Source organism: Cydia splendana, unplaced genomic scaffold (assembly GCF_910591565.1).
Source record: "Cydia splendana unplaced genomic scaffold, ilCydSple1.2 scaffold_63_ctg1, whole genome shotgun sequence".
In the NCBI taxonomy this organism is placed as follows: Eukaryota; Metazoa; Arthropoda; class Insecta; order Lepidoptera; family Tortricidae; genus Cydia; species Cydia splendana.
This window is the reverse complement of record NW_026946896.1, coordinates 756,596-782,428: the sequence shown is the minus strand read 5'-3', so window position 1 is coordinate 782,428 and position 25,833 is coordinate 756,596. Positions and strand designations below refer to the sequence as shown.

The following is a 25,833-nucleotide window of genomic DNA, read 5'->3' as shown; positions in this document are numbered from 1 at the left end:
CAGTGCCCAACTAGGTAATCTAACTATGCACCTTTAGCTGACAAATAATCCAGTAGTCAACTAACTTTTTCCCTTAAATATTCCAATATTATATAATTAAGCCGACCATTAATTAAGGCCTCTGAGTGACTACAAGTTAATTTAAATCAGAAAATAATTACCTACTAAAAAAAATATCTTACATACCTAGGTTTGGTTTAGATGATTAAAGTTATATTATTACACTCAACGGCGCATTTATAATAAAAGTTTTATCTAGAAATATTGAATACGTCTTATTTTGGCGTTTTACTTGTTTTTTATAAATGTGGGCATCTCATAGTAGGATGATAAAATCTAGTCAATTAAGTGGATTTCTGCAAAATATCATTAGTTTTAGCAATATGTGAAATAAGCTTTTGAATAAAACGATAATAAACCGATTTCTCGTTCTTTTTCTTATTTTTTATAATATTCGAATAATTATTCGAATATTCGAATATGTCGTCAGAAAAAGTCGAATATTCGAATACCTGAAAGTTTCGAATATTTGCAAGCCCTACTACCGTTACGTCTACCGTAACGACAGCCGCTACACATACCGCAGCGCATGTCACGTGCCCCGCCGTAGCGACAGATGCGCTTTGTGCCGTAAGTACTGGCGCGGAGGTACTGCAGAAGGAGAGCCCTACGGCGTTAGACAGCTCTGTACTGGAAATCCTGGGCGAAGATCCGTCTGAAAGTATACAGTACGGAAGCGAGATACGTAAAGAATTAGCAAACAGGCTCGAACACATCGCCACTACTGGCCTATCAAAAGAAGTGCGCAAAGAATTATTAGAGGCCTATCTTATACCGGCAAACTGTACCAAGATTGGCGCACCCCTGATGAACGCGGAAATTAAGGCTGCCGTTACCGACGTAATAACCAAAAGGGACAAGGGCATCGAAATGCGACAAAAACAGCTAGCATGTGCAATTTCAGGGCTAGCAGGAGTAATTAATACAGAACTTGAGTCCAGTGAAAAGAACAATGAGCGGCTGAAGCAACTCATGGATATAGGCCGCATTCTTTGCGACGTACAACATAGCGAGTCAGTTACTAGACGTAACTTTGCCATATACTCTATAAAAAAGGATCTCAAGGATCATATAACAAATACCAAAATCGACAAATACCTGTTCGGCGAGGAACTGGCGGAAACTTTAAAGACTGCCAAAGCAGTATCAAAATCGGGCACTGAATTAAAAGTGAAAAGCCAAGTTAGAAGCGTGAAACCATTCACACCTACCAGCAATTTAAACTGGAGAGCGCGGGCCCCAGCACGCAGGCAGCAGGGCCCTCAGCGAAACCGCGAGCCTGCTCATCGCTCATCGACGCCGGGTCCATCTTCAAGACACACACGAACTCCGAGGCACGGCTACTCGTCCAAGACATCGCAGCCTCCGCAAAGACAACAGCGGCGTCGTTAGACACGGTAATGTACGCTGGCCAATTGTCTAGGTTTCGTGCGCAGTGGGAGATGCTAACCAATGACCGAACAATCCTATCATGGATAACAGGCTACAAAATAAAGTTCACGAGCCCAGTCGTTCAGCACCAGATCCCCAGCGCAGTGCACTATACCAACACTGAGAAAGCCCATTATAGCGAGGCAATACAAAATTTACTCAACATAGGGGCTATCTCAGTCTGTAGACCATGTGATGGCCAGTTTTTGTCCAGCATATTTCTCCGTCCCAAACCAAATGGTAAAATGAGATTCATCTTAAATCTCAAGAATCTAAATAAATTCATAAAAACCGACCACTTTAAGCTCGAAGATTTTCGTACTGCAATCAAATTAGTGTCGAAAAACTGTCATATGGCTAGTAATAGACCTCAAAGATGCCTATCTACTGATTAAAATACATAGAGAATCTAGAAAATACCTTAGATTTCTATGGGACAACAAAATATTCGAATTCAATGTGCTACCATTTGGTTTGAACGTGGCGCCATACATTTTCACCAAAATAATGAAGCCAGTTGTAAAACTATTAAGAAGTTGTGGCTATTTGTCAACCATCTACTTAGATGATTTATTCCTTATAGGTCAAAGCTATAAGGAATGTAAAACAAATGTAAACATTTCAACTGAACTGCTACGCGGTCTTGGCTTCATTATTAATGAGGAAAAAAGTAACCCTATACCCTCCAAAACATGCAAATTTCTAGGACTAATCATAAATTCCGAGAAGCTCCAAATTTCCCTACCAGACGACAAAAGGTCACACATTTCAAAAGAAATAAAAAGCATGCTGACTGTGAAAAGGTGTAAAATTCGGAAATTTGCACAACTTGTAGGATCTCTAGTTGCAGCCTGCCCGGCAATCGAATACGGTCTCCTCTATACAAAGGAATTTGAAAGATGCAAGTTTCTTAATCTAAAAGACGATGACAACTATGACAGACACATGACTCTGCCAGACACACTACTGCCAGATTTTCATTGGTGGCTTAAAGCTGTCAAGCACTCAGTACGGCAAATCAGAATCGACTCATATTGCCTCGAAATCTTTACTGACGCCTCAACTACTGGGTGGGGAGCCGCCTGCGGGAACGAAACTGCGAGTGGAGTATGGTCACGGGAGGAACAGGAAATGCACATCAACTGCCTGGAACTCCTCGCGGCATTTTTTGGGCTAAAAGTCTTTGCAAAAAATCGTACAAAATGCCAAATTTTAATGCGTATAGATAACGCGACAGCCATCGCATACATTAATCGCATGGGTGGAATACAATTCCCCCATCTTACGCAGATAACCAAAGATATCTGGCAGTGGTGTGAATCTCGCAATATACATATATTCGCCTCCTACATCAAATCAGCAGAAAATGTAGTAGCTGATGCCGAATCTCGGCGCACACACCCAGATATTGAATGGGAATTGGCCGATGGGGCATTTAAAGAAATCACAAGGAAATTCGGGCATCCTCAAGTAACCTATTCGCTAGCCGGGTAAATGCCAAGTGTGCTAAATACGTGTCTTGGCATCGCGACCCTGATGCATTTGCAGTCAACGCGTTCACTTTGGACTGGTCTGAACTGTACTTTTACGCTTTTCCCCCGATTTCGATTATTCTGAAAACCCTAAGAAAAATCATTGCTGACCAAGCTCGCGGAATTATGATTGTCCCCTTGTGGAAAACACAACCTTGGTACCCGCTATTCCAACAACTTGTCACGTCAGAGTTAATAACATTCAAGCCTAATGGAAACATTATCTCATCTCATTCCAGCAACCCGAAAATACAGACAAGTCTTACCCTGGTTGCCGGAATATTGTGCGGTCAGCGCTTCTGCGACGCAACGTACCAGCAGAGTCAGTAAACATAATGCTGGCATCACTTTCAGAAAATTCAATTAAGCAATATGACACGGCGCTTAAGAAATGGTTCAAATTCTGTGCAGAAAATAACTTGCATTTATATGACGCGCCTATAACATCTGTCCTCGCTTTTCTCACGGAACAATTTAACAGCGGTAGCCAATACAGTACGCTTAACTGCCTCAGGTCAGCTATCTCGTTAGTACTAGGACCACATATCTCCAAAGATGATCTAGTATCACGATTCTTTAAAGGCATTTACAGACTCCGGCCGCCGTTGCCTAAATACAATGCCGTATGGGATCCTTCCGTTGTATTGGATCATCTGAGTACTCAGTTTCCTAACGAAAACTTATCACTCGAGGCGTTGACTAAAAAATGTGTAACTTTGTTAGCATTGGCTACCGCGCACAGGGTTCAAACACTGACTAAGATTCGTACCGATAATATAGAGAGAAACGATTCTCAGTTGATCATTAAGATACCGGATTTGTTGAAGACTTCCAGGCCAGGTTGTAAACAGCCGTTGTTGGTGCTCCCATTTTTTCTAGAACGGCCAGAAGTATGTCCCTCTAGAACCCTAATTGCATACTTAGAAAAGACGAGTCACGTCCGTAAGAATATTGTGCAATTATTTATTAGTTTTAAGAAACCACATAACGCTGCATCAGGACAGTCACTCAGCCGTTGGATCAAGTCGACACTAAAAAGCAGTGGAATAGATGACTCAATATTTACAGCACACAGTACAAGGCACGCTGCCACTTCTAAAGCTTATAAATGTGGAGTCACCGTCGATTTAATCCGGAACACAGCAGGCTGGAGTGACAGTTCTAACACGTTTGCAAAATTCTATAATAGGACTGTAACATATAACGATAATAGTGCCTTAGTAAAGGCTGTGTTCTCTTCGAATCCTTGATTTATGTGTAAATTACAAAAGACCTAATTATAATCTTATAGAGTCAATTTGTACTAGTTAAAAATTCTTGAACGAGTTAATCACAACTCCTTCAATCAATTGTATAACTTTGATTATGACCCTGAAGCAATAAATACATAAATATGATTGATACTTCAGTCTCCTTCATTGCCGACATTCCCTGAGTGAACTCTCAAATTCTACAAATATATAAATATTCCAGGATACTAATCTCGAGGACGAAGCACAAGTATAATTAATGATTAAACGAACTTACCTGTAAGTGAAGTTCTATCATAATTATACGAAGTGCTTCGTCCGAAGAGATTAGTATCACCCCCCCGCCCTTAAGTAATGCCCAAAAGCAGAGAATGTCATCAATGACGACTTGCTTACTCTGAACTTAATGACTTGACGTTCGTGGCCAAGGGTGAGACTACCTACAAAAAAAAAAAAAAAAAAAAAAAAAATCTAAACTATAGTGTTGGAGTGGTGTCACTTACGTGTTACTACAAATATATAAATATTCCAGGATACTAATCTCTTCGGACGAAGCACTTCGTATAATTATGATAGAACTTCACTTACAGGTAAGTTCGTTTAATCATTAATTCTATGCTACAAATATTTTTTGTCCTAAAAGGAATTCAAGTTATTTTTGTTAAAAAAGGATTCGTCTGAAACGTCAATGGCATTAAATGAAAAAAAATCACCCTACTCTTCCCGTTTTAAAAAGGCTATAGAAGCAATTTACTGGCTATCAGCAAGCAATGATTTTAACAGTTAACGGAGTGACAGAATTTATGGCTAGATAGTAGGCAGGTATAGATAGGTACAACATCTTAAATAAAATTAAACAATCAAGTCAAGCTGCAACAGGGAAAGGAATGTACTTACAGAAGATTACTTTATTAAAATGATAACACATTTACTGCTAATTACCCGCTAGGCGGGTTTTGTGATTGTAGGCGCTTTTCGCTATTACATATCGTCACTTGTAATATGAATTAATGTAACCGCCAAAATTACGAAATTGAGTTAAGTATACAGTGCGACTGCAAATTTGATTATCTGTCGATTACTGCTATTAAAATTTCGATACCTTGAAAAAAAAGTCGATTACGTTAACCAAAATCAGACCATTTTTTTCATTTTAGCGACTTTGAATTAATGTAAGACACATTTTTTATAAATAACTTACTATAGGGTAACGTAACGACAAGCTTTTTTAGTTTCGCATTGACTAGTATGAGGTACTGTCCAAAGTTGAAAAATTTAATTAATGTAAGAGTCATCTGTTTATAGATATGACTCTTACGTTACCTACTCATTTTGTTGCACATTACAACCGATTGACTCTTACGCTAAATTGATTTACCTAGATCAGACAAGTTTCAAACTTTAAACTGAGATTACAAACACTTCTATTATAAAAAAAAACCCAAGCTACAAGTCGGCTGCCCTAAGCAGAAAACAAGTAACCCAGTTTTGTCAAATTTTTGAGGAGAGCAAAAAAACGTAATTTGTCAGTTTTGTTAGGTATTTGGTCTAAAATGTAACATCTGTTTATACCATTATGTTAAAGGCGATAAAATTAAGCTTATACAGACTTTATTTTTTGTTATTCTTGTATATTAAACTTTGTACAGGCATAAAATGTTTTCTGTGTAGTTTACTGCCCGAAAATCTCAGAACCATTCTACACACATTCAAGTATCTCGTGTTTAGCTTGGAAATAGCAAGCATTTTAGCTTCTTAAATACTAAACATATTTGGCTCTCCGCTCAATAACTTTTCCAATTTTCATGCAATTCTGAAGGAAATGGTACCAAATGAAAGCTAATAACATAAGCTACCGAAAACTGATTTTTATTTCTTTCAGGTTTATCGACTTCAAAATCCCTGTTAGATAATAAAACGCTTGAAAAAATAATATATTTTTTTATATATTTTAAAGTTCTTTTCTATTGGAAAATAGACTTTTTTTTAATTAGTGATTGATGTTGCCATCCTCGTACCTTCTGACACATGGTTATTGGTACCTATTTCATCGATTTTATTTATTTTCAGAGATTATTTTGTGATACGATGACCCATTCCTTCAACAAACTCTCTGTCTTCGTGGATGGGTGGTACCTTACAGGATCCTGCTTCCGAACTTTTCTTTTTTAGGGTTCCATACCTCATAAGGAAAAAACGGAACCATTATAGGATCACTTTGTTGTCCGTCCGTCCTCCGTCCATTTGTCTGTCAAGATCCTTTATCTCGGAAACACGTGGAGGTATCGAGTTGAAATTAAAACCATATACTCAGGTCTAAATTCCCTTAAAGATGTAGAAAAAAATTAAACACCTACATTAACGTAAAAAAAAGATACGGTGGTTTATGCCAAAATACGTAAGTAAATTTCGACATTCTCAAGGGATTCAAAATTTAAAGGTACCTAAGTAGGTGGGTAGTAGGTAGCTAGGTCAACGAGAAGTCCCGTTGTCCTAGAACTATGAAATTTGGCAAGTAATATTGTATTACATTATAAGTACAGGGAATAATCTGAAAACTATAAATTTGTAAAAAATAAAAAAATCAATAACTAAATTTGTAAGGAACGCTCTCTGGGCGAGCCCGACTTGCATTTTTTATAGTCCTATTTGACAGACGTGTTTGATAGGAATGAGGCAGGTGCATGGAATGGTGAGAGCTCGTGAGTTCATAAAAATCAATATTTGGGGACAATCTTACACTGGTTGACCTAGCCCCAAATTAAACAAAGTTTGTACTATGAGTACTAGGCTACGTTATATACATACATGTATAGATAAATACATACTTAGGTACATAGTTACTTTATTTACTATTTAACTTTAATTGCAACAAAGTAAAAATCTAATTAAATCCTTCAAGTCAGTTTTACCTATTTCTTATAAAACCATATATGAAATTTTGCTGATATACACCTATTAATATGGTAAGTAATTGGTGGATCTCTTTAGTGGCTAGAGTTAAACCAAGAAAAGTCTGCAGAGATTTTGACAGCAAAAGGTCAATCTCGAGAAGTCTATTAGTAGAGTTAGACCAAGAAAAGTCTGCATAGATGTTGAGAGCACACCAGTGCAGGTGTTATTTTAAACGTCAAACTTCTATGAAATTATGACATATAAATAACACAGGCACTGGTGTGCTCTCAACATCTCTGCATACTTTTCTTGGTCGAACTCTACTAATAGACTTCTCGAGATTGACCTCAGATGATTCACTTTACCACATAATAAGTGTCTTTATAAAAATTCAAATTTTGGCATTATTCCTGGATTAAATATTTCCCTTTTGGTCAATTGAATACAGTCAGTTGTTGTTTGTTTCTAATTTTTGCCAAAACCTTTGGCACGGATACGGCACAATTATGATTTCCTCTTTCTTTGGCGTATTCTAGTGTTCTGTTTTCATTACTGTAGAGTCTACAGTGTAGACAATACAGATAATTATAATTGTTTTAACAACACTTTTTCTTTAATCTTAAATTTCACAGACTTTTCACCTTTGACAGGAATATTTCTAAGCAAATTTGTTTTCTATGTATGTCTTTAAACAAGGTACCTTTTGTATAACTATGTAACTAATTTCTAACCTAAATCGCAGATTGTGTTGGGAGATACTTGTTTTACCATTGTAATAAACTAATTCGCAGTTACGAACATCTACGCTAAACTCAAGTATCTCGGTCATCTATATGAATTACAAGTATCTCTGTTTAGTTACTTGTCTTTAGCGTAGAAATGGGACATATACTTGAATTTAGCGTAGAATACAGGGTCAAAAAAAGATACTCGGATTTTAAAAACATGAATATTTTGAAAACTACACATTATTTTACAATTATTTTTTTGGTGAAAGATGCGCCTGAAATTGTAGATTCCGAAAATCCAAAAAAACCGTTTTTGAAAATTTTCGAGTTACTTGTTTTCTGCTTAGGGCAGCCGAAGTGTACCTTACTAATGTTAGGGTTCGTGTATAAAAGCCTTAATTTGATTGTTATTTTCAATAAAAAAACATGGAAACACCGTTTCGACATAGACAATTTCGGTCTATATTGAAATGGCGGGTAAATACTTATCGAGGATTGGTCGATGAAATGCGCGGTACGCCACTTTACCATAGACAGCCGTCTATGGTAAATGGCGCGAAAATACTGATCGGTGATTGGTGGAAATTCTGACAGGTGATTAGTGATTGGAAGGGGGAAGGGAGCAGCGATGGGGAACCGGGCCAGTTGCGACATTCTAGTGTTGGTCGTGGAAGTAGGAATAACCTTGTAATAATACCTAAGCTAGATTAATGGAAGAGAAATAATAAAAGTTAAAAGTATTTAATCTCAAGTTTGAGTTTTCTAGTAACCTCCAAATTGACGATACCCGAGTTAGCAGTAGTTCGAGTGAGTGGTATTTATATTTCAGAAGTTGGAAAACGCAACCAAAACGTAAGTACACACCCACAATTTTTATTTTAAACGTATCACGGTATAATTTTGAACCCATTAGTTTTAGAAATACAGTTGAGTCATTAATTTCGTTACGATTATCTGGGTTCAAATTTCGTTAGTGTTTTCGATAGTGCTGTAGTTTTCGAGACATTAACTTCATCGCTATAAGACTTCTACGTACGTAGAATAAAATTACCTAACGTGTTATACAACAGGTACATAGAACCGTTAAAAGCAGTGTTCGACTATCCTGTGTAGCAATCGTGTTAGCGAAACATTTTGTGCCGTAACCCATAGTTTTCATAAACATTCATTACAAAAGTGGTCTTGTTACTTAGCATCCTAATTGTTCTTAATTTTCGGGTAGACGTCACAACATGTGTTAACTAGGAAACCTACCTACCGACCTACTGTTTTCTTGAGTTCGTTAAATAGCATTCAATAGAAACGTAACAATTTTTTATGCAAAGGTTTCATTTTATTTAATTAAGCTTGTGATATCTTGGTGCTCCAGTACTATTAAACATGTTCTTCACGCTTCAAACTTATTTAAATATCAATTGGTACTTGTTCTCTTTGCATCATGCTTACTCATCTCTTAAGTCCTATAGTTTTCTGGTAGTTCAAGCCATAATGCATCTATTTGCCTATTAGTACATTCCAGTGGTTTGTTACGTAGCTCCAATAACTATTTTCTTATTAAATAAATAAAAACAGTTGACATCAATGTTATTAGTGGTGGTAGTTACTACGAATTATTCTAATACCTTCGTCTTGAGTTTCAGGCACCATGTCTTCACCGGAACCTCCTGCAGATCGGGGTTCTAGACGAAGGCTTCAGACCCCAAGTGACGTGGAACCAAATGAAGCCCGAGAAGCCACGCGAAGTCAAAGTCCCAGTCCTACGTGTCATCCTCGTCGAGAATCTGGCAGCATGCGATGTCACATGCTGGAAATGGAGCTGAAGAGAGAAAGAGCAAGACTTCGGGAAGCTGAAGGCCGGCGTCGTTCTTCAAGACGTAACTGCGACAGAAGATCAACGAGTCGGAGGCACCGCAGCCGGTCTCCACCTGGTCGGCACCACACCTTACCCCACGCTGAGCAACGTGTCACAAGCCAAGCTCAGCAGCAGGAGGAACAGCACGCTGAGCATCGGCCTGAGAGACGGGCCAAGCGACCAGCCGAGCATCGTGACGACGCTGGACGATATGAAAGGTCACGTAGCCCTTCTTTTTCCAAAAAGGATTTAGTTGATATTATTTTGCAATTAAGGGGTGGTCTTACATCCCAACCACCTGCACAGCCCGCACAACAGCCTTTACAGAAAATAGACCACAAAAACATCTTACCTGGCTTTGACCCTTCAACCAAAAATCAACGTATGGATATTTGGTTGAAGAAGGTTAATGAATGCGCTGCTGTGTATGGTTGGGATGAGAGGACTACCACGCATTTCGCCATGCAGAAATTGCAAGGTCTGGCCAAGACGTGGTACGAAAGCCTAAATACGATTCTCTTTAGTTGGCAAGAGTGGCAAGCAAAGTTGCTGGACGCGTTTCCTTGTGACCAAAACTATGGCCAGATCTTGGAAGACATGCTCAAAAGAAAAAGCAAGTTTAATGAACCCATAGAAGTATATTATTACGAGAAACTGAGTCTAGTTAACCAGTGTGACATAGTAGGGAAACGCGCCGCGGATTGCATAATACATGGAATCACCGATCGAACGCTTAGGTCTGGTGCTTTAGCGTTGCGCTGTACTCACCCGGATCAATTACTGCCTTTTCTGATGAGTTACAAAGAATCGAGTCAAATTAGTTCAGATCGTTACCATGTCAGAAATAGGACCATGGGTAATACTTTTGTCGGGGGAAATAGTACAGCTCAACCTAAACCTGGCCCTAAGCCGGGGCAACAATCGGGTTGCTATAATTGCAAGGAACCTGGTCATAGTTACCTTTACTGTACTAAACCCATCATTAAATGCACAAAATGCAACAGGATAGGCCATACAGCGGAAAAGTGCTTTACTAAGAATAGCGTTTAGCGTCCCTGGCGATAAATCGACTAGTTCTAACACTACCGTACCAAAGGTCATGAAAATTAATCTTGTTGACTCTGATGTTACCTCTAGACCCAGTTCTAAGTATTTCAAGGATGTAGTAGTGCAGGGTAGGACTCTTACGGCATTTATAGATTTTGGTAGCCAGCTCACCTTGATTAGGGAATCTACGGTAAAGGAGTTGGGTATATCGCACGACCATATTCCCACACTAATGAAGGGTTTCGGTAATGGCCTAACTATGTCGTTAGGTAGCCTGACACTTGATCTCTCGGTTGACGGGGTAGGAGCCACTGTTAGTTTCAGAGCTGTCGACGACGAATTGTTGGATAGGCCCATTTTGGTAGGGCAGTCTTACACGGAGCAGGCTCATATAACAGTATACAAGGATGCCAACAAACTGCAGTTTTTCAATATTACAAATGAATTCACCTGCGTTGATGTAGTTGAAGACGACGAATCATTGTTGCGGTACCACACTTTCAGCGTTGTGCAGCTTCATGGTGCAGCTTCAGTTAGGGTTGGGACAAAAACAGCATTCGATGGCGATGTCCTAGTGAAGCAGTCTATAGCCGGTAGACCTAACGAGACATACATTGTAAGTGGCGGTCTTTATCATTCTGTTAAGGGGAGCATATATGTATTGGTAATGCCGTGCGCAAATTCTTGTCAAATTCTGCCAAATGTTGTGTTTTGTCGTGCAGAACGCGTGCATATGGTTAAGCAAGTTGCCCAGGTCCCCACAGATACAGGTGTCGAGACAGAGTTTGATGTAAAGCAGGTCCGGATAGGCGACGGAGTGTCTTCCGATGATAGAGATAAATTGTTAGACTTACTGAAGAAATATAGGCATTGTTTTGCTTCTTCCCTTGCTAGTCTATGTTGCACCAACGCTGCTGAGATGAGTATTGAATTGAACAGTCAACGTCCGGTCGTCTATCGTCCCTATCTCATCACGAACGAGAAAAGGTGCGCTCAATGGTAGGAGAGATGCTAGAGGCTGGCATAGTCAGAGAGTCTGTGTCCGACTACGCGAGTCCCATTCTTCTTGTTCGAAAGAAAGATGGATCTCTTCGGTTATGTGTCGACTATCGAATGTTGAACTCAGTGACTGTGAAAGAAAGATACCCTATGCCCATTATCGAGGACGAGATAGCTCGCCTCGCTGGGCAGTCTTGGTTTATCACTCTCGACCTCGCTTCTGGGTATTACCAAGTTCCCATTTCAGAGCACAGCAAGCACTTCACCTCGTTTGTTACCCCGGACGGCCAATACGAGTTTAATCGCATGCCGTTCGGGCTAGCAAACGCTCCTGCTGTCTTTCAGCGCATGATCAATTCAATACTAGGATCGGCCCGATTTGGTAAGGCGACAGCATACATCGACGATATTCTCATTTATGGTCAAAGCCCCGCGGAATGCTTAGAGCGCCTCGAAGACGTGTTGAAGGCTGTCGAAAGCGCGAACCTTACTCTTAATATGTCGAAATGTCACTTTTTGCGTCAGGACAATTATGTCATAAAGGAAAACAAGCTATACCGTTATTTGGGTGGTGATAAGGAAGAAGTTAGATGGGTTGTACCGAAGGGTGCGAGGTGGCAACTTTGTCGATTAAACCACGACGAAATTGGTCATTTTGGGGTAGAAAAGACCTTGGAGAGAATCAGAAAGAGTTATTGGTTCCCCAAGATGACCAAATTCGTTAGGAAGTACGTCAACTCTTGCATTGAGTGTGCGTACGGAAGGAACAATGTAAGTACTCGCGAGGGTTTACTTCACCCTATCGAAAAAGTGGAAGTACCCTTCCACACGCTACATGTTGACCACCTTGGACCCTTCGTCAAATCCAATAAAGGCTACACCCATTTGCTTGTCGTTGTGGATAGCTTCACAAAATTCTGTTTTTTGAAGCCTGTTCGAAATACTAACACACAGAATACAATCAAAGCCTTAGAAGATATATTTTGCACGTTTAGGAACCCTGACCGTCTTATTAGCGATCGCGGCAGTTGTTACACCTCTCGCGCTTTTGAGCGTTTTTGCCTTGACAAAGGTATTAAGCACATCCTAAATGCGGTAGCTAGCCCCCGATCAAACGGTCAAGTCGAGAGGTGTAACCGCACCGTGCTCGACTCTTTGCGGTCGCTGAGTGTGAAGTTTGGCGAAAAGAACTGGGATAGCCACCTGGGGAAAGTTCAGTGGGGTCTCAATAACACTATTCAAAAGACTATTGGGCGAGCACCTTCAGAGGTAATGTTTGGTCCGGGTATGAATAGTGAGGTGAACCCCGCGTTGAACATAATCACTCGTGATACCAGAGATGATAGGGATGTATCCGATATTCGTAGCGAAGTAAAAGCTAGGATAGATGCAGAACAGGTTAAACAAAAAAAATATTATGACAAAGGTAGGAGACCAGCTCGCTTGTACAAAGTAGGAGACCTTGTCAAAATAACTAAGACATGTTTTAACAATGACGGTCAGAGTAAAAAACTTATGCCATCATTCATAGGGCCTTACCGTATTATTAAGGATTTAGGTATGGATAGATACACGGTTGCTCCCGTGCCAGGGCTGTCATGTACAGAAAATCGACGACCTACGACGGTTGCTGCGGACCGTATAAAACCTTGGATCAGTATTGCTGCCCTCGAGGTAAATGACGATGATTCGGACTCTAATAGCAACAGTGATGATGATGATGATAATATTCGAGACTAATTTCATAAGTCGATCATAAATATGTATTGTCATTTGTATTCCAACATAGTAAAAGTAGCATGTAACTACAGGATGATTAATGTTGTTTCAGACCACGACGATTGACTCGTGTTTCGATGCTGCGAAAGTCCTCCCGCACCTTTACGAGTATTCGATCGGCTCCTAAGGTCAACGGCGAGGCAACTCGATCAAGTCCTTCCGCGCTCGTCACGAGTAATCGATCGGCTTGTGGGGCCAACGACCACGACGATTGACTCGTGTTTCGATGCTACGAAAGTCCTCCCGCACCTTTACGAGTATTCGATCGGCTCCTAAGGTCAACGGCGAGGCAACTCGATGAAGTCCTTCCGCGCCCGTCACGAGTAATCGATCGGCTTGTGGGGCCAACGGTAAGGCAACCCGATAATCGATCGTTCGGGGTTTTAGTTGGTTTTTCGTTATTCGATCGGACGAAAACCAAGGTTCTTAAAGTGGATACCCATAATCGATCGTTGGGTACTCCACTAGTTTTGTAAGCTACTGCTAATCGATCGGCAGTAAGTCTTAAGTGATTTTTCGAAAGTTGTTTTTTTCTATTGATCATGAAATTGTATAAATGATTTGCTCGATTATGCAACATATTGTGATTTGTAAGCTAGTCGATTTATGTCATCGAGACATGTTATTGGCATTTATGGTCACTGACTAATGTATTTAATCTTCAATCAAGTAAATTTATCTATGAAATAAAACAATTATTTAATATATTTTTACTCAATCAGTTCGTTGACTATCGGGGCTCGAAATGTCAGAATGTGATTAAATTCATAGGTATTCATAAATGTAATTTGGCCAAATTGTTTTATTTCATATGAAAGCCATTTTTGCCATTATTGATCTGATTATTCGAATTCATAAGTACATGTCGTGATACGCGAGTTGAGTTTGAGCTTTATAAAACTGTAATAGTTATTAAAAACTAGTGTAATATAATATAGTTGTTGGTTCTTTGACAACTTGAATTGAATACTATTTAATTGATTTTAAATATATAATTTGTATGTAAAAGTAAGATTAAAAATATTCAATACTAGTAGTTGTTAGTGTTGTTACTTAACAAGTAGTATACGTACCTACCTAAACTTTATGATGTGAAGTTTGTGCAACTGGTCAAGATCCCGATTGTTAGGGTTTCCACCTGGGAACGTGTTCCGGGACGGAACCGTCATCAGGATGGTCGATTGTTAGGGTTCGTGTATAAAAGCCTTAATTTGATTGTTATTTTCAATAAAAAAACATGGAAACACCGTTTCAACATAGACAATTTCGGTCTATATTGAAATGGCGGGTAAATACTTATCGAGGATTGGTCGATGAAATGCGCGGTACGCCACTTTACCATAGACAGCCGTCTATGGTAAATGGCGCGAAAATACTGATCGGTGATTGGTGGAAATTCTGACAGGTGATTAGTGATTGGAAGGGGGAAGGGAGCAGCGATGGGGAACCGGGCCAGTTGCGACATTCTAGTGTTGGTCGTGGAAGTAGGAATAACCTTGTAATAATACCTAAGCTAGATTAATGGAAGAGAAATAATAAAAGTTAAAAGTATTTAATCTCAAGTTTGAGTTTTCTAGTAACCTCCAAATTGACGATACCCGAGTTAGCAGTAGTTCGAGTGAGTGGTATTTATACTAATGACAAAAGGCTACGGCGGAGAACATTTATATTTCAATGTAGCTTCTAGCAAGTTTTTGATTGAAACAAAAATGTGACATAGTCATAAACTAAAATTATAGTTTATCTTAACTTTAATTATTAATTTAAGAGACCAATGAGTACATAAATCACCTCGAGGAAAAAAAAACATGCTACAAACGAGCTGAAATACATCGTAATATATTATACAACGATAACTCGACATTGATGGCTAGTTTCGATCTTCAGAAAGTTCTGAATACCCCACATGGCCAGAGTATGCTGCTATACTACAGCAGAAAGTATGCTGTTTACAATTTAACTGTGTTTGGATCCAATACACAGAATGGATTCAGTTGCGAAATTGGGACCTGTTTATATCAATATCTCCTTGACGTTGACAAAAAAGGAACAAAATATGTAATTCTTTATTGCGATTCTTTCTGGGGTCAAAATAAAAACCAAGTAATACTGACCATATTGAAATACTTTCTAGAGAACGCAAAAAATGTACAATCAGTGCAAGTAAACTATCTCCTACCGGGGCACACTTATATGCCGGTGGATTCGATGCATAGTGTTATAGAACGTGAGGTTCCAAAACTCAGTGTGTGGAGCCCAGTACAATGATGGCCTAATACTTTTATGCTTACAGCACGCAAGACACCACGGCCTTATGTTGTAAATACCTTGGACCACACAGACTTCATAAACTGGGAGATTATAGCCGATCAAGTATTTACTTCAAAAACGACTTCCAAATCCAAATTTTAGACTCAAAGACATCAGAATCGCAACAATAAAAAAAAAACTTTAATGAATTGCTAATTAAGTACACAATGAAGAACGACGGTGATACTTTCAAAATAACATTGGGTCTAGGGACAGCAAAAATGGGAAAAGGAAAAGGAAAGGGAAAGGGGAAGGGAAAAGGTCAATTCGATGCACGGGTCGTAACGACTAATGCATCGAGTGGTGCTCTGCAAAACCTTTATGAACAGGGATTGCCAATTTCCACAAGAAAATACAAGGACCTAAAAAACTCTGTGACGACGAGGTCACACCAAAACAATGTGTACAAGATTATTTAGGTACAGCTGCCTTTATGTCGACAAAATTGATTATTTGGACGACATAATACAAGATGAAAATCCAACTAATGATGTTGAAAAGACAGACCAAAGGGGGGAAATTGATGAATGTGACGGAAAAAAAAGACGAAGGGAAACATAATAAAAAAGGGAAGGGATAAGAAAGCAAAGAAAGGGGAAGCTGAAGGTGCAGCAAAAGCTTCAGATGCTGTAAAAAAGGGGAAAAGAAAAGCAAAGCAAGGAAAAGGAGTAAAGAAAAGTAGAAAGTAAGTTTGTTTTAAGACAGAGGTTTCAATTATTAAAACTGTTTCGTACTTAAAAACCAGTTTTATTCATGACTTACCAAACCGAAGAAATTATTATACTTTAGACCTTATGACTAGAGAATAAGTTTGAAAATGCTATAATTTGTTTATTGTAACGTAACTCCAAATTTTGAAAACTGTGTCACTTACGTTAATTATTCGTACCTTTTCGTGACATACCATAAACTATTCTTATTTTTTTTTACTAAACCCTAATGTAACTCCTATTAATAAAAAAATTAATAACGTAAACGCCATGATATTTTCTAAACTATAGTAGCAGCCTTTTTAATACCTCATTTAGTCTAAAGATCTCATAATATCAATATAATTGCTATAAACACGATTTCAATAACATTTGTACATAAAAAGTTACACCACTTTTTCTAATTTGCATATTAGTTTTTGGCTTCTACCGAAAAATCGTCATTTGGCGGTTACGTTAATTCATATTACAAGTGACGATATAGGGTGTTTTGTGTTATCGGCTACACTTGTAGCACATAATAGCTTGCGTGTTAAATGTTAAAACAGTGATTATTATCCCTAAAGGAGTAAAAGAGGGTTAAATTGCCTAATTTGATTGAAACTTTAAATTAAGTATAAGTTTTGTATTTTTTTTTGTTTTTTTATATTTTTTTTTTTAATTTTTTGTAGTATTTTTTGATTACCTACCTATAGGTTTTTTTTTGTTTTTTTTTTTTTCAAATGTATTATATTAAATTATTTCATACAAATTGCATAAATGATTACGTGTGGGTACACCTCTATGTTACCCTTGACTGTAGCACGTTTTTTAACGAGATCGTCATAAACGTACCACATTATGTCACCAGTCAGTGTATATGCGACATAATGTGCCAGGTCTGCCTTATAACCCACTACACCCGTTAAGAAGTAGGTAGCATTGCCAACAATGACACTTTTGCTTATCGAGCCCAGTGTGTGCCTTTTCATGTTGTCGTGACCTGGGTATCCTGGATCAGTCAAGACAGCTGTGTCGATAATGAAATGTGGCCCGTACTCCGTTGAAGTTACCATTTCATTTTTGCATCTTGCGCAAGATCGGGCTGAAGACAAGCAATCGTCAATAGCGTTTTGCATTTTATGCAAACCACCGCATAAAATCATATCGACGTTGATGTCCAACAACGGGTAACTTTTGGTGTCAACGGAGTGTGAGCAAGCATCACATCTTGCCTTGACCTTCACACTGGGTTCTGTCTGGAAGATTGTTTGCGCTACGTGAGCAGCGTTGCACCTAGCCACCAGTCGCTTGACTTTCTGAGTAAAAGTAACTATCTCGCCACTAAGAAAATAGACATTGGATAAAATTTCCGCTCTCATTTTGTAATGAGTGTTGTGTATTTTCTTTGTGGCTTCTATATCTTGTGCCAGTTCTAAAGTCTATTTCAATAGAACTTGCTAACTATGTAAACAAACCGCCATATTGAAATTGTCTCTGAATGATGAATTTACTAGTGATGGGCAAGACTCCTACTTACTACTTTACTAATGTCAATATCGAATAATAAAATACCAAAAGGAAAAAACAAGTAGTTACATATTTTTAATTTGTTTAATCACGATCAGAAGACAAATTAGTACTTAAGAATGATGTATTGATGTATTTTATAACCGCGGCGGTAGGTACAGATCATGGGTTGGGTAGTGTGTAGCGGGTTTATATCACAAACTTTAGTCACAACACTACCCATATTATAACACTTTAAACTCTCGCGTTTTGTACACATATTTAATTACACAAACGGGTCTACCGCGATATAATTTCATTGTTTTTACCTTTAATTCCGACGTTTCAGCTGAGTTGCACCAGCTGTGGTGGTACCCATATTAGGCAATTGTAGAATTTAAAAGAAACAAAACCGTCATTCCATCAGGTCCTCATAACCTAACTTATGAACCCATTTTAAACTTTTAATTGAATATCCAAGATACAGTTATATATTTATGTATTTTACGGAACGGACCGTTTCAATAGTGTATATGTGTATGGTTTCAATGGTATTTGATGAGGTGGTGTAAAAATTCAAAGAGAAACAGTGATAAAACAAAGTTACGTTGTTTGTTTACATAGTTAGCAAGTTCTATTGAAATAGACTTTACCAGGGGGCAGGGTGACGACTTCAGTTGTTGGTTATACGTGACGTTGGTTGTAATGCCACTAATTATAATGTGAAAAATGGCATCGAATGCGCAAGTCTCCGTCACGTTCAAATTGTAGCCCAGCATACGTACAGGAGCTCGCGTACTGCCGTTCATGAGAACGGGAATGCGACTGGCGTGCGCGTCTTTAACAAGTTTCCAGTCTGGACAGTCGTCATACGACGTAAGCTTCGTCCGTTTGCGCTTGAGTGGGGGTGGGTCGTCATGAGACGCAACATTTTTGACTAGACCCCGCCATTCTTCCTTAACGTTCCATATATTGTCTGCAGGAATGTTATCATCTGATAACATTCCTACAGGTAAAGAGTGAGAGGTCTCCTTTGGAGTACTGGTCTTTTTGGGAGTACCGATCATGGAGCGATCACTTTCTGATAGTGATACATTTACTTCCAGTGGCCTGGCGTCACTTTCTTTTGATCGTTCTATTATTTTCTCATCAATTCGGTCTAGATGTTGTAACACAAACCTGTCAACTTTCATTGGCAACTCTCCTTTAAAATCTCTATGTTTTATGTCGCCGAACTCAGATTCCACAGCAGCGGAGGTCGCGATGACTGCACCTCTTCCAAATACTGGCACCATCACGGCCGTCCACAATGGCACATATGGAAGAAGATATTTTTTTAAATTTTTGGCGAACTCCTCGTTGTGGCACGCATTGATTGTGTCGCCATCAGTTGACTCGCTTGCCACCTTACGTGCTTGGCTGTAAATCCTGTCGCTCCAAGGTGTCCAATCAGTTTTCCCTCCTTCATTTTTTCCTTCCTCCATGGGGTTAGGATCTTCGCTTTGATCTTCGTCGGTTTCAGATTCCTCATATGTCGGTTCCCCTTTAATTCTGTCGGTGAGGAATTTCCGCCTTTCTTCCGAGGGCAGCGGTTTGTTTTCTGCGTCATGGCCAACATATTCACTTAAAGAAACGACGAGCACGGACTCGATAATATATGACAAGTCATCGATATTGCTGATTTTGTACGCTTGTCCCACGCAGCGTTTGTAAAAGCGTCTCACTAACACTTTGTTGCCCCCTTTCAAACACTGCCATCGCGAAACCATTGCGAAAAGCTGACATACGTCCAACCTCATGAACGTAGATGGCAATGTATTTTTATGTTCTACGAGAACGTCGTAGCACTTCTGCAGGTAGTCAGAAAAACTTGCACATCGTCCAAAAATTTCTGCTACTGCAATTAGGAGCGACCAACCAAAATCGGTAACCACAATTGGCGGAATCGGTGCGTTGGCTGCGAGTATCAACCGCAGGAAATGGGCAACGATCAGAGACCGCTGATCGGCAGACACCATCTGGAATATTGGGATACTACCCTCGTTTGTTACCAGGACACATTGGTACAAAAAAATGTGCGGGTCATGTGATTGTTCACGCTTGGCTATACCCCCAGTAGCTTCAATAAGAAATTGCGCGTCAGAATTGTTTCTACAGCGCGCTGCATACATTACATTTGTAATTGTTCAGGTCGCCAATACACGCAATTAAATTTTAGCAAAGCTACATGGTGTATACAGCCTACGTATTTTCCATGCTCGGCATTTTTTAATAAGTTCAGAGCTGGATCTGAAAACTCTAGGCCATAGGCTTCTACCAATCGCTGCGCTTTGGCTTTGCGCAACACGTCAGTTGACGGCAGTATTGGCGGATCCTTCCCGCCAAATTATCCAAGCCGAAACTACGAGAGTTCGAAAATACGATGAAACGTGCCGAGAAAAGATATGCATTGCCTTTTGCCCTTTGTCTCGTCTTGTGCCCCCGGGCACGGCCGTACCCCCAGATATAAGTCTGGGACCTAAATATATGAGCTACTTTTGAGGGGTAAACCAGAAAAATAAAAGTTTTGCAAACTATATTAGTGCGTGAGGTCAATGAACCTTTGTGGGGTCAATGAACTCACGTGGGTTCATTGACACCATAAGCGCGGTAGGTTGAAAGGTGATAAGTGATAAAAGAGGTCATAAGGATAAAATAACATGTATATCATGGAATTCATACGACCATTATTAATCAATCTGCGATATTATAATGTATATATAAAGATAAAAACATAAATTTGTTTAAGAGGAAAGGGGACGGCCGCCTTCTCCATACAAACGTAGTCTCCATTTTCCTCTCTGGATATTGATATTATGGAAAATGTTTGTACATAATTTGATGTATATTAACAATAGCTATGCCCCAAAGAGTTTGACTTTTTTCGATTTTTTGATTATTGTATGTAAAAATTAGGAGCGAAAAACAGATTTCATACAAGTTTTTAAATGCTCCTATTGTTTATTTATAAGTTCGAATAAAATTTAACGTAGGTGCATAGCTGTGCTTGATATACAACAAATCGTGTCAAAATATTTTCAATAATGTTAATATCCAGAGAGGAAAATGAGGACTACGTTTGTATGAAAAGGTGATAAAGAGCGGGTCCTCGATTTTCGTCTGAGCAAGTATGAGATTTTGTATTAAGTAGAGTCTGTGCGGAAATAGAAGAGACGTGGGATGTAAGGGAACCCATACAATGTACCACTCTTCTCTTTCTGAAGAGATTCAATGGAGCAGCGTTACTTATTTAAGTGTAGCGATCATTATAAGATGATTTGGAAGCTTTATTATGATTCAATCAAATATTAAACATATTTAAGAGTCCCCGGCAAGGTCTGCCTAAATTCACCTTCCCATACAAACGGAGTTTTGATCTCGTTTTAAAACTACGTGTTGCATTGTAAATATTGTAATGAACACACGTTTGCACAAACAATGATATGAGGTATATAGCTGTACTTCCGTAAATAGTTCTTATGGCTCCAATTTATAAAACAAACGAAATAGAGGAAAAACAAAATCTGTATGAAAAACTTTAACTAGCTGCATTTTTACAAGTTATGGTATACCCAAGTAGCACAGATAGCTCTATAACTACTCACTTTTAGTTCTATCTAACGCTCTGTGCGTATTAAGACACTTATAAGAGCACACTCGTGGTCCTACAGCTGTATAATAGATCTCAGTGATATTTATATAGCTTAGGGCTGATTAAAAGCTGCATTACGGCTCTGAAAACTACCATTAATACGCAAAGAGTGATATAAAGGTATATTTGCTACGACCCTATACAGCTTTAAGGGTTATCAAATGCTTTAACCGTTATAAGGTCTGTTTAGTGGATAAAATTACGCCATGTGCTGTATAAGGAGGTAATTGTGGACTTTTATTACGTTGACTTATTAAGGGAACACAAGTGAACTATTATGAAGCTAATAGACGTATAATGGAACACATGTGGCACATAATACAGCTTGTCGCTTAACATGTTTACCGCTAAACAGCTTTTATTACACTGACTTTTAAGGGAGCACGAGTGAACTAATATGAAGCCAATAGACGTATAATGGAACACATGTGGCACATAATACAGCTTATCGCTGAACGTGTTTACCGCTAAGCAGCTTTTATTACGCTGATTTTTTAAGGAAGCACGAATGAACTATTATGAAGCCAATAGACGTATAAAGGAACACACGTGGCACATAATACAGCTTATCGCTGAACATGTTTACCGCTAAGCAGCTTTTATTACGCTGACTTTTAAGGGAGCACGAGTGAACTAATATGAAGCCAATAGACGTATAATGGAACACATGGGGCGCATAATACAGCTTATCGCTGAACATGTTTACCGCTAAAGCAGCATTTATTTCGCTGACTTATTATAAGGGAGAACGAGTGAACTATTATGAAACCAATAGACGTATAATCGAACACATGTGGCGCATAATACGGCTTAGCGCTGAACATGTTTACCGCTAAGCAGCCTATTATACTGCCATTGGGACTGTCTGCATAGCGGCTGTTAAAACGTTCACAAGATGCCTTATAACTGTTTAGAGGTTCACTAGTGTATCGAAATAACGACTTGGACTTTATAGTGGTTCACTTAAGTATCTTTATCAGATATATAACAGTCGTATGCTGCATATAAGAATTTTAACGGTTCACGTTGCTTTTTAACATTGACCGCCATTTTATTGTATATAACCTACAAAATTGAAATTGCTTTTCCAACTTTTAAGGGTAACAATAAGGTTTTGTGCCTGAGTTCTTAACCTAAATCATTAGTTTAGTACTTCCTATAACGTATTATTAACTTTTTATCTCATAATTCTGTCCAAACCACTGAAATAGTTTTTACACGTAGCTTATTTATATCATTAATTTAAATAAATACTGATTATTTTCGTGGCGCACTGAAATTTTCTTAGATAATTTATATATATAATGTCAATAAACTTGCATTCCCAAACATCTTTCTCGCATTAATATATAAAAGATCATGTACAAACATTTAACTAAACACTTTAACAAAATGACTTATGGTGTCGTTGCGCTTAACGATTTTGCTTCAATATAAATATGTTCACCTCTGCGTTCGTCGTCACTATACAAAATTTAATAGCTGATTTTTAAGGCAGAGGTGTAAAAGTATGTTATTAATTATCTTTTATTCAGCCCAACGTCAATCTTTCCCGGTATTAGGGCGCACATGTGACATATTAGCTGAATAAAGGGTAACTGGTGGTCTCTTACCCAGTCAATATACACCTCTTATAACTCCTGTTACCCCTTATAATTCCGTTAAATTGCTGCTACAACGCTCTTAAGTAGCTATGTGAACTTAAGGCTGCCTAATTTGTGCCCATTTAAGAGTTATAAAAGCTGAAAAGACGCTTATACAGCTCTTATGCAGCTTTTATATTCCAGCTTCAAGCGTATTCGTACCTCATTATGCGGCTGCTATACAGCTAATCTGTGCTACTTGGGTATGAAGCTAAATACATAAAATAATTACAGAACTAGAAATATCTTAGATATATACACTACGTACACACAGCTGTCATACAATATTAAATTCAAGCCTAAAACTCCTGAAAACGTTTCAGCATAGCACACCTGTAAATTGACTAAATCGAAATTTCAAACTTAATTGTTATTTTTCTTTCAAAGTGAACCAACGCCTAGAACTCCGCTGTTTTATATACTACGAACACACAGCTATCATACAAGACCAAATTCAAGCCTAAAACTCCTGAAAACGTTTCAGCATAGCACACCTCTATGTAGACTAAATCGAAATTTCAAACTTAATTTTTATTTTTCTTTCAAAGTGAACCAATGCCCGGAACTCCGCTGTTTTATATACTACGAACACACAGCTATCATATAAAACCAAATGCAAGCCTAAAACTCCTGAAAACGTTTCAGCAAAGCACACCTCTATGTAGACTAAATCGAAATTTCAAACTTAATTTTTATTTTTCTTTCACAGTGAACCAATGCCCGGAACTCCGCTGATTTATATACTACGAACACACAGCTATCACAGAAGACCAAATTCAAGCCTAAAACTCCTGAAAACGTTTCAGCATAGCACACCTCTATGTAGACTAAATCGAAATTTCAAACTTAATTTTTATTTTTCTTTCAAAGTGAACCAATGCCCGGAACTCCGCTGTTTTATATACTACGAACACACAGCTATCATATAAAACCAAATTCAAGCCTAAAACTCCTGAAAACGTTTCAGCATAGCACACCTCTATGAAGACTAAATCGAAATTTCAAACTTAATTTTTATTTTTCCTTCAAAGTGAACCAATGCCCGGAACTCCGCTGTTTTATATACTACGAACACATAGCTATCATACCAGACCAAATTCAAGCCTAAAACTCCTGATAACGTTTCAGCATAGCACACCTGTAAATTGACTTAATCGAAATTTCAAACTTAATTTTTATTTTTCTTTCAAAGTGAATCAAATCCTAGAACTCCGCTGTTTTATATACAACGAACACACAGCTATCATACAAGACCAAATTCAAGCCTAAAACTCCTGATAACGTTTCAGCATAGCACACCTGTAAATTGACTTAATCGAAATTTCAAACTTAATTTTGATTTTTCTTTCAAAGTAAACCAATGCCCGGAACTCCGCTGTTTTATTTACTACGAACACACAGATATCATACAAGACCAAATTCAAGCCTAAAACTCCTGATAACGTTTCAGCATAGCACACCTGTAAATTGACTAAATCGAAATTTCAAACTTAATTTTTATTTTTCTTTCAAAGTGAACCAATGACCGGAACTCCGCTGATTTATATACTACGAACACACAGCTATCATATAAAACCAAATTCAAGCCTAAAACTTCTGAAAACGTTTCAGCTTAGCACACCTCTATGTAGACTAAAATCGAAATTTAAAACTTAATTTTTATTTTTCTTTCAAAGTGAACCAATGCCCGGAACTCCGCTGTTTTATATACTACGAACACATAGCTATCATACAAGACCAAATTCAAGCCTAAAACTCATGAAAATGATCGCGATCGCGCTGGTGGCTGGGGACGTGGGGAAGGGTTAGCTGTAATATTTTCATCTGATGTTATATTAGGTACTTCCTCCCCTCTTACTGTCTCGGTCCCTTCCTCTTCCCGGCGATCCACCAAACCACCAGGTTGTACCTCAGCATTCTCTAATTGTTCAGCCTGCTCATCCCCGTCGGCCCCCCGGTCTGTAGGATACGGAATGCTTGATAAAGCTGATCTGCGCCTGATTTGGTCTATGTGTCTAACTAGAAGTCGTCCGTCTCCGTTATCTAGGGTATACCGACGTGAACCCTCCTTGCCTACGACAGTACCTTTGATCCATTTATCGGCACCAGTATAATTTCGCGCCCAAACTGTATCTCCCGTTACTAAGTTACGCTCCGCGGTCGCGCTCTGCGCGGTCTGCACCTGGCGGCGCTGCGCGTCACGTACCTTGTCTTCCAGTCCACGATCACTACGTAATAAATCTAACCTAGAACGTAAATTCCGTTTTTGTAGAAGCATCGCTGGGGTTTCTCCTGTCGTACAATGCACACTATTCCTATACGCTAGCAGGTAAGTTTGTAATGCGACGTCTACATCTACCCCATTCCTAAACGCTTTTTTTATCGCCCGTTTACACAACTTTACCGCTTGCTCTGCAG

General features: G+C 38.8%; 1 protein-coding gene across 1 annotated transcript; it reads left to right on the top strand.

The window, feature by feature from the left end:
• Positions 1 to 480: 480 nt before the first annotated feature.
• Positions 481 to 10,001, top strand: LOC134805796 (uncharacterized). The gene is made up of 6 exons (XM_063779012.1): positions 481 to 485; positions 537 to 1,447; positions 2,327 to 2,499; positions 2,782 to 2,961; positions 9,537 to 9,692; positions 9,744 to 10,001. Exons 1-6 carry the CDS (start codon positions 481 to 483, stop codon positions 9,999 to 10,001), a joined length of 1,683 nt encoding a protein of 560 aa, XP_063635082.1.
• Positions 10,002 to 25,833: the final 15,832 nt, after the last annotated feature.

Coding starts and splice junctions, on each gene's coding strand:
- LOC134805796 (XM_063779012.1), top strand. Junction 1,448..2,326: donor GCAAAGACAACAGCGGCGTC/GTTAGACACGGT, acceptor CACAACTTGTAG/GATCTCTAGTTGCAGCCTGC. Junction 9,693..9,743: donor AGAATCTGGCAGCATGCGAT/GTCACATGCTGG, acceptor GACTTCGGGAAG/CTGAAGGCCGGCGTCGTTCT.